We start from the raw sequence: 11,010 nt of genomic DNA on the forward strand, positions 1-11,010 counted from the left end.
GCATTTGTCATGGTGATCTGAAAGGGACCATTGACAATAGCTGTCCAGATGTTCCTATCAATTGCATTGATGTGGACACACATACAAACCTTCCAATAGCCATAGTTTTCACCGTTGAAAACTGGAGCTCTATTGTGAGCCCCTTTAGGTCCGGAAGCCATCTTTCTAATAAGTGTTTCACGTAGCACGGAATAAACCAGAGCTCTTGATGCCACTTTTTAGACGCTGGCCTTAGGATCTAGAGGGGGGGTGAATAGATCTTAAACAGTTTTGCGGAATTAATGGAACTTTAAGCGGAAGTGATTCTGAATCGACTCGCGTCTATTCCGAACCACTATTGAAACGATTGTATATGTGTTAAAACCACTAACCAGCTTGACATAAACGATAAGAGAATACACTATAGAATCAATACGTCACTCTATTGAAAATCAATTAACTTCTTATATGATGAACGTAGTATGCAATGCAGTAATGGTGAAAGAAGCAAAAACACAAACACTTGGTGATAATGATCAAATTGATGGTGATTCAATGTGTGATGGATTGTGATGTTTATATAGGTTCTTAATTCACAATCTTAACACTCGAATCGTTGATTAATTTGCTATTATAACCAAATATGAACAGAACGTAAATGAAAAGGTAAAAGCGACAAGAACACGATATTTGTTTAGGCAGTTCGTCGATCGTCCTCGCTACGACTACGTCTGCCCCCAATTCCAAACTGAAATTGGGAAATCTTTCATTAATGTTGAAAGTAGTATATACAAAGAAGATAGCAAAGAGATAAACCATAAATCAATTATGTCGATCCTTTGAATCTTCTTCCCCCTTAATCTTGCGTCAGATCAAGGTTATCCAAGAGCTTCACTTAATTCCTTTTCTGCAGTGTCTTGAATTGCCTTGAACCCTTGTTCTTCAATCTTCACACTCAGATGGATCCTCGATGAACCTCTTGATAAAAACCCCCAAGAAACACCTATCTTGGAGGACAAAACCCGCAGATTTTATTCACCAAAAACCCCACAAATCTTCACCCACTAGGAATCTTCAATTCCGTTCCATGGACGTTATCGAACTCGATCACTAACCCTCAACGCAAGAATGATTATGTGTAATTGTGTTGGAGATGACGAAGAACGAAGATGAGAAGCCTTTGTGTATCTTTCAGTCTTTGGTGTTTCATTGAATAATTGAACCTTTGATAATATATATGATAGCTTAACAGTTGGAGATGAGAGAAACAGAATTTTTGGCATTCTTGATCAGTTAGGTCGACCTCTTGTAGTGCTTAGGTCGACCTAGCAGAGCTTGCAGAATTTTGCTCCCAGTTAGGTCGACCTGTTAAAGGAGTAGGTCGACCAGAATCCTCTTCAGATGCATTATGGGGACATTTTCTCAGATTAGGTCGACCTAGTTGTTGTGTAGGTCGACCTAGCAGACTGATATGTAAATTTCTTCATTTTAGGTCGACCTAGATGATGTGTGAGTCGACCTAGCAGAAGTATATGGATTTTTCTCCATTTTAGGTCGACCTGGGTTGACAGTAGGTCGACCTAACTGCTGCTTTTCTGCATTCTTCTTGTTTTGCTTGTGTTGAGTCGACCTATATGCATAATAGGTCGACCTGTTCTGACATGAGTGATGAATGCTTGCTTTTCTTTGAGTTTTCTGCTTCCACCTTGTTGCTTGTATGCTTATTGAGTTTGCCATGAATCAAAAACATCTTTGTGATTGTAATCTTGTATTCACAGATACCACTTTGTTGGTGGTATTCTAAAGGTGGTATGTGATAAATTATGGTGTTGCAGGATTCTGCAGAGGAAAACTGGATTTAGTCACTTTTTGCACTATACTTCCACTGGTGGAAGATATACTTTAAAACTGCACATGACACTTTTCTCACTATACTTCCACTGGTGGAAGATATGCTTTAAAATTGCTATTTTATTGAATTCACCACCAACTGCTATGTTTTTCTTAGCATTACAAAGCCTTTATATAGGCTTGAATCAAAATCGACATAATAAAATGATAATTAAGATGAGGACTCTTGGTTCTCTCAATCTTAATGTTACAACTCTAACATAACTCTAAATAAAGACAATACTTAAAATTTGATGGTTGCAATTCTCTCATAATTCTTAGTAAAGTCTGTGGTGGTTACAACACATTAATTTTAACAAAAAGGACTTCGATTGTTATTGTTTTGATATAAGTATGGATTTTAAGGCATGCTTTTTGGTAAGGTACATGCTTTGTACTTCAAGGATCTATTTAAATTTGTTTTTGTTTTGATGCCTGTACACATTTTGAAGCATTAGGTGAACTCAGTTTTCAAGATTATTAAAAATATCATTGGTATATGTGTGTGCAACATTGGGGTTTTATCAACTGGGATATATGCACATTTATCTTTAGCTATTTAGCTATTTAAATACACAACCCCCTTTCTTTCTGTGTACCATAATAACATAATATGTCATTGTATTAGTTTATTATTTATTTGTCATTATTTCCCTTCTCTGATGTGAACTTGGTGGCAGGTTGAAAAAGCTCACAATGCTGATCTTCACTACGTTGACTGGAATCCCCATGATGATAATCTAATTCTTACTGGGTATGTTCTCATGTTCTATGTCTAATTATAATTATCCACTTTTTGTTTTGTTCAGTTCAACTCATGTTGTAATTCATACTATTTTGAACAAGATGGGGAAGTATCTTGTTAGACCCACATATCTTAGGAGGATAGGCACTATTGAAAATACCCGCTCTAAAGTGGTTAGACCCACATATCTTAGGAGAATAGGCACTATTGAAAATATCCACTCTAAAGTGGTTGCAATATATCATAATGGGGCGCGCGGCAAAGGGGGGTGGGGGAGTGGGTGGAAATTGAATCAAGAATCCGAGGGTGTTTATCAGGGGGTGTAACTGAATTAGATAGGCGTCAAAGAATTTATAATAGATTTGTTTGAGCAGAGCAGAGAAGTTGGTTATCTCTCATAGTTGGGATTATCTTTCTTTCTTTTGCTTTTTATTTCTAATTTTCCATCTATTAAGGAGCAGGGTTGCTCATTTATTTCTCCAATTTTCCCTGTCTGCATTTGTTGTTTTTTCTACAACTACCTCTGGTTGTAGGGGTTATTTCTCTTAATCCTGTTTATATTTCAATATCTGTTTCGTTCCTATCATTTCACGTGTGTTTGACTTTTCACCATATCACTTTAGGTCGGCAGATAATTCTGTTCGCTTGTTTGATCGGCGCAGTCTCACCTCTAATGGGGTTGGGTCTACTATCCATAAGTTTGAGGCTCATAAAGCCGCTGTTCTTTGTGTTCAGGTGATTTACGGCATGCTTTTTGTTTTTTGAATTCTGTTAATTCGCCATACTATCGGGCACTATATATATTATGATTGTGCTGCCAACATATGTTAGTAACAGTTTGTTTAATTCAGTGGTCTCCAGACAAATCATCTGTATTTGGAAGTTCAGCAGAAGACGGTCTCTTAAACATTTGGGATTATGAGAAGGTGCAGTTTCAATTGGATAATATTTTGCTGCTTACTTGCCACAAAGATAATATTTGGTTGCTAGGTGTCGATGTCTATTTTGTTTTGTGATCAGGTTGGTAAAAAGATAGAGCGATCTGGGAAAACAATAAACTCTCCTCCAGGGTTGTTTTTCCAACATGCTGGTCATAGGTATGAACGTACTGTCTCTATGGTAAACTTAATTATACTTCAGTGTTAGTTATTTCAATCATCTAAATTTGTAGCTGAAGGGATTGCTCTTTACTTGATAGTTTACCTTTTTTAGCCTGGCCAATTAAATAAAATTTTATGATTCTTAACCTTATGTTATTTATGTTTCTCATCTGATGTTGCTTTCAAGTGTTCTTACACTTGCTGGGTTTCCATGTTGCTTTCAAGTGTTCTTACACTTGCTGGGTTTCTCTGTTTCTGATTCTCTCTATCTTTAACATATTCAAGATGTACTGGTCTCATGCTTGCAATACCAATCAATGAATTCTAGTAGAAATGATCTCTTCAAGATAACATCAACCTAGTGGTTTCCTCGAATTGCATTGTTTCATCCTCAAGTTGCATTCATTTGACTGTTTAATAGCATCGTGTCATCCCATATTGTGAAAATGTCAAACAATATTAGATCTGTTGGACAGATTTTTTATTTTATTTAATGTGTCAAAATACTTGCTGCCCCTCATCCCGACCTTGCTATTTGTTTTTACAAACTTTTATATATATATATATATATATATATATATATATATATATATATATATATATATATATATATATATATATATATATATATATATATATGCAGAGACAAAGTTGTTGACTTCCACTGGAATGCATATGATCCATGGACAATTGTAAGTGTGTCAGATGATTGTGAAAGCACTGGTGGAGGGGGAACATTGCAGGTATGTCAAATGATTTTCCATATTCTAACTATATACCGTAATCATCCAATTTTTATACAGTTGAAATGATGTTGCTTGCTTGTGAAAACTGCACGGACATATATATGGGATTTAGGATGAATGTCTTAAGAAAGTATCGGAACATTTGTCTTTACATAAGTGACATAACAAATCTTAAAATTGAAATGTCAGATCATCTTCTCTGTTGAAAGACATGTCAATATGATATTAATTTAAAATATAGGTCATTGATAAAATAATAAAACATGAATATATTCACTATGAAAAGAAATGGCATATGGCATTTACCTCTCTCAAAGCTTGTTAAAAGGCCATCTTTAGTTTTCAATAAGCAACTAGTAACAAACCCGTGCGTTCGCACGGGTTCTAGTACGGGACCCATATTTTTTCAGATATATATTTTTTAATAAAAAAATATCTGATTATCTATGAAAAATAATAATTGAAGGTATAATTAATAAAAAAAATATTTTGATCAGTAATTTCATGTCCCGTTAATAATCAATATTTTGATCAATAACTTCATGTTCCGTTAATAATCAATAAAATAAGAATGTAAAATAGAAAAACAAAATTATTTAAGAGAAAGAGTTTATTAAAAGACATATTTTAATTTATACATGGATTAAAAAAATTGTTCCCAAAATTAAGAATATTTAACATTTTGTGGAAAAAAAATAAGAATATTTAGCATTAAATTATGTTTTAAAAAAAATCAGAAATAAAATTGAAAACATCAGAATTAAATTGTGTCTAAATAGCCTTTTGTAACTTCAAGTTCCCGTTAATAATCAATATTATGATCAGTAACTTCATGTTCCCGTTAATATTTACTATTTTGATCAGCAACTTCATGTTCCCATTAATAATCAATATTTTAATCAATAACTTCAGGTTCCGGTTAATATTCAATATTGTGATCAGTAGCTTCATGTTCTCGTTAATATGCACTATTTTGATCAGTAACATTATGTTCTCGTTAATATTTAATATTTTAATCAGTAATTTCAGGTTCCTATTAATATTCAATATTGTAATAAGTAACTTCATGTTCCCGTTAATATTCATTATTTTGATCAGTAACTTCATGTTTCCCTTAATATTCAATATTTTAATCAGTAAGTTCAGGTTCCCGTTAATATTCAATAATTTGATTAGTAATTTCATGTTCCCGTTAATATTAAATATTTTAATCAGTAACTTCAGATTCCCGTTAATTTCAAATTATTTTGATCAATAATTTCATGTTAACCCGTTAATATTCAATATTTTGACCTATAACTTCAATATTTTGAATAGTATAATATTAATGTTGTTAATTTATATAAATATTAAATTTTGTGCCTGATTTTTTTAAACACAATTTAAAAAATAATCAATTACACAAAAAATGATATGAAAAGTATCCGTATATAACTATATTTTTTTGGTGATCATAAAATAATTAAGAATATTTCATATTATCATACAATTTTGATACTATTTGACTCATACATTACTTATGTATTTATTCTAGATTGCTTGTGATACTATATTTTATAATTTTATTAATTTTTAGATTATAATATATTATTTATTATAATCTTTAATTTGTTCATCCATCGTATTAATATTGAAATTCATTTAATTCATTTAGAACGTATGATTATTTTTATGTCAAAAATAAAGATCGTATGATAATTGATTTAATTATATGAATTGCAATTAATACCATACTATATATATTATAACATAAACACGTTTAAATAATTAAAATATTTTTGATATGTTTTTATTTATCATAAATAAAATTTAATATTGTTGAATTGAACGTATATATAACATTTTTAAAGAAAATCAACAATATTAAATTTAATTTTTGATATGTTATAACATAAACGCCTTTATCTAGAATATTGTTGATTTTCTTTAAAAATGTTATAGTATTTATAATTTTAGATGATATATTATATTTTTTTAATAGAAAAAATATCACAAATAATTTAACAAATAATTATATAGATCATAATTATGATGTGTATAAATTTATTTGTTTTGAAATTGTTGTTTTATTATTTTTATAAAACTTAAAGTTTGAAGTTTGAAAGGAAAAAAATTATCTAATAATTTTTATAAGTTGGAAAAGTATATCGATAAAATATATTAATATATTAAATATGTTTCTATTTTTTATAAGTTGGAGAAGAACATCGATAAAATATATTAATATATTGACTATGTATCTATTTTTTATTGGGTTAATAATTCCATTAATATTGCTGTGGTTTAATTTTACTATTTCATATTATTGTTATATTTTATTTTATTATGGTTATACACTAAAATTAATATTCTAGATAAAAAATTTCCATATTTATTGTGTATTTAGTGATCAATTTTTAAACCATTTCACAATCCTTTTATTTTTATACCTAAAATATTTTGATTTGAACATTTATTAAGGATTCAAATTCCCAAAAAAATATAATTGATATTCCTATCTAAAAAAAATCTACATTAACAGAGCTACATTGATTACAAATTATAAAATCTCATAAAGAATGATCAAATAAATGTATTTATCCTATTTCATTTAACTTTTGAATTATAAAATAAAACATCAGAGAAAAATAACTCATGGAAAGAAACCAAAAGTCACCCTTTCCTAGTGTAGTTAACTATATCTATTTTTTGAAACTTGTTTTTGATTTTGACTACTTGTAGTACCTATTACAGCTATGCTCATAAGTTGTTCAAAAGTTGTTCCAGATCTCAAAAAATTACTCATATCTTACTGTAGTAGGCATTGTAAAACCTCTCAATTCATGTCGTATGTATCATGCAGTATGTATCGTAAAACCTCTCAAAATATCAATATCAATATTGTGACTGATCAATGAGCTTGTCCTTCCGTACATTAGTTCTTCTCTTACAGTAGACATAAGTACCTACTTTATATTTGTAGGTGAAACAACACCTTAGTTATAATAATTCTAATAGTAAAAATTGAAAAGCTATTTAAATCACCTAAAAGTCAAGAATAAGTGTACATCAAACAATCTTAATAGTTACAATTTCCAATTTTTCTCTTTAGAGCGGCGCTACCCGATTGATTGCATTTGACTTAATCGAAATAAAGAGCAACCAACCGCTATGGTCAAAACAATTGCACCAGAAAAAGAGATACTAAAAAATTACATTTTCTTGTACACCACAATATAAGATTCAAAAGATTTACAAAGCAAAAACACTAAAAGCATTTTCTCCATAATTATGTATTTCTTTGACATAATCAACTATATATGGAGATTATTATATGAACACAGCTACAGAAAAATATTCGAGAAGTTGTGATCATAAACTATATATGGAGATTATTATATGAACACAACTACAGAAAAATATTCGAGAAGCTGTGATCATAAACAAAGTATACACATATATCAATGTTGGTAGGAGTTGTTAAAAGTTAAATATAAAGAGGAATTAACAAATCGAAGCTTACAACATCAGAAAATCATTAGTTGAAATCTTCCTTGCAGTGATACAATGAGTATTCCCAGTAACATAACAACTTGAAAACTATGTAAGACGTCCTTGGTGACTTGCAAATCTGGAGATATGTTAAATATAAAGAAACAACATTAAAAACTCAACAAATTCATCATAGTACTCTAGAAAATTATATATCATCACTCTAAATCATCAAACCCATTTTCTATTCTAAAAACTCTTTTTTTAGAAAATCTTAACTTTTTCTAGATTCTTTTGTTTTCTCAAATAATCATACTTTCTATTTTACCTACAAATTATTTTATTGTTGTTGACGATGAAGGAAGTTAGAAACCATAAATCAGACCTAAAGACCAAGAAAAAAAAGAATGAAGTTAAAAACCAAATAGATCTTCTTTGATAACACAAATCTGAAAAACATCATTGATCTTTTTCAAAAATAAATCGAAATATTCATTAAACAGTAAACATCATAACTACAAAAACCTGTAAAAATCACATCTTTGTCATGGAACTAACACTAAAACATACAACGAAAACTGAAGAAAACAAATTAAACCAAAATCTATTTTGTCGAAGAAAAACAGACCAACCTACTACCCGTTTAAAATAATTCCGATCACCATTATTATTATGGATCTCGCAAGGAAAAGGAAAATCAAGAGTGATAGTTAAAAAAACATGTCTAAAATTATGGAAAAAATATAAATAATATTGTTAACCAAAAACAAAATATTAAGTTAAAACATGAATACAATGTTGTTTAAAAATGAAACGACTAAAAATGAAACAACTAAAAATGAAAAACCCTAAAAAGTTTATATCTTTTACCTTTTATAGATCTAAATTTGAATCCTTGAAACTTTCTTCTATCTATTTTACCTACAAATCCTTTGTTGTTGTTGATGACGAAAGATGTTAGAACCTCCGAGATTGAACATGAAGAATCTGAAGAAAGAAAAAAAAAAAAAGAGTGAAATTAGAAATCAAATGGATCTTATGAAATAGAGAAAAGAAAGTAAAAAAATAAAACCAGGAAGAAGGGGAAGAGTTAGAAGAAGGGAGAAGAAAAGAAAGAGGATTGGTGAGAGAGAGAGAAAAAATAATCGTGAAAGAGGAAGAAAGAGAAAATCAGTGAGAGAGAAAAAGAGAAGAAATAAATGGCAAAACCTAAAAGAAAGAAGGTTGGGGAAGCTATCCACGTGGAACGTGAGTGAGCAAGCAGGATATTTTGGTCTTTTCCAGGCCATTCAATTTTCTTATATGATAGATACCCTCCCCTGAATATCATCCCCGACCCTCTAATTTGAGGTATTTTTTAATAAGCCAACATGCTTAAGTATGACAGAACCCCAAGTTAACTGGACTGAACTGTGACTTTTAAGAAGCAAAATAAAAGAAAAAAAGGCAACTTTTGACAAGTCAATGCAAATTCCAGTTCCACTGGCAAGTCATGTTAATTTGGATGCTGTCATGTTAACTTGGATTGAAAGAAAGGATAGTAAAGATTCAGTGACTATCTTTGCACCACCTTTCATTGGAAATTGTTTCCCAATTGTAAGTGGGGAAGTAGCCTCACAATATTTGTCTTAACAGAGGACAGTCGGTGTTAATTTGGAAGGGATGTATCTCAGAAAAAGTAAACAAGGGACAGTATCTAGTTAAAGACATGTGTTGTTTAAGACATTTGTGTTGTTTAAGGAGTCTTTAGGGAAGCTCAATGCAATATGCCCGAATAGAAACTACATAAAATAATACATAAATGATAAATATATGATGTTTGTCCGAGTTTAGTACTGAGCAATAATTATGTGTTCAGCAACCTGTTTTAACTTAATTATTTTGGTTGATTCATTAACATTTATCTTTGCTGCAGATATGGCGTACGAGTGATTTGCTCTACAGACCAGAGGATGAGGTTTTGGCAGAGTTGGAGAAATTCAAATCTCACGTGGTGGCTTGTGCTGCAAAAACCGATGCATAATTTACTTCACAGACGAAGGGTTGTGTAATTTTCACTGTTTTATTTACTTTTCTTGTGGGTTCATCTTTTGCCATATTAGAGAACATAACATGTAATTCTTAGCTCATGTGGCTCCATTTTCACTGGACTGAACTAGATGTAGGCTGGATATTGGAGAATGAATAGGCTTATTTATAACAAGATGTTTTATAGCTTAAGAAAATGAGTGAGATTCACTAACCATAAAATGTTTCTATTATTTTTTCCCTTTAAAATTTTTCTATTATTTTTTCCCTTCAAAATCTCAACGGATAATTTTAGTATATTGGTTAAATTTTTTTTTAGAAATCAAGATAATATTAAAAAGGAGAATTAAGGGTTCTACAACCCGAATACAAGAGATGAAACGGGAAAGCCCCGCCAAGAAAAATTACAAACCAATTACCATCCAAAACCTAACCAATTACATTACGAGATATAGTACAACGGATCCTTGCAAAACTCGTAAAAGGAATAATTGGGATGAGTAATTTTTCTACAAAACGACCATCTCCAAGACAACAACTTAATGTTCCAAACGGCGTTGTTTACACTCCAAGCCTCTTTATGGAAACAAACACCGTTCCTAACCAACCAAAGACACCAAGTTGTTGCAAACCAAACTATATCCAACTTTCTATCTACCACCAATTTACTATGAAAGAATAAGTGTCAATCCATAAAATTAGACAAACACCCTTCTTCGAAAAAAACCCTTTACCCACTCAAAAAGCTATTTCATTCCAAATATTTTTCACCACCAAACAACCAAAAAAGCAATGATCCCTTGTCTCCTTACTATTTCCACAAAAAATACAATTTAAATCTTCTGATGAAAAAGACATACCTCGAAATTCCAAGAGGTCCTTCATGGGAAGCCTATTATGAAATAACCTCCAACCAAAAGCCTTTATTTTAAATGGAACATCCATTTCCCACAAAAGACCAAAAGCTTCCACATGATTAACATGGGGACCAAAAGGAATAAGAGACTTCTCGTAGAACTCATAACACGAAGCGATCGAAAATTCCCTCTCC

General features: G+C 30.8%; 1 protein-coding gene across 1 annotated transcript; it reads left to right on the forward strand.

The window, feature by feature from the left end:
* Positions 1 to 2,223: 2,223 nt before the first annotated feature.
* On the forward strand, positions 2,224 to 10,127 carry LOC131639654 (WD-40 repeat-containing protein MSI4-like). The gene is made up of 7 exons (XM_058910134.1): positions 2,224 to 2,247; positions 2,550 to 2,623; positions 3,238 to 3,349; positions 3,466 to 3,540; positions 3,635 to 3,711; positions 4,358 to 4,457; positions 9,847 to 10,127. Exons 1-7 carry the CDS (start codon positions 2,224 to 2,226, stop codon positions 9,952 to 9,954), a joined length of 570 nt encoding a protein of 189 aa, XP_058766117.1. The 3' UTR covers positions 9,955 to 10,127.
* The last annotated feature ends 883 nt before the right edge of the window (positions 10,128 to 11,010 follow it).

This window comes from Vicia villosa, unplaced genomic scaffold (genome assembly GCF_029867415.1).
Source record: "Vicia villosa cultivar HV-30 ecotype Madison, WI unplaced genomic scaffold, Vvil1.0 ctg.002727F_1_1, whole genome shotgun sequence".
Classification (NCBI taxonomy): Eukaryota; Viridiplantae; Streptophyta; class Magnoliopsida; order Fabales; family Fabaceae; genus Vicia; species Vicia villosa.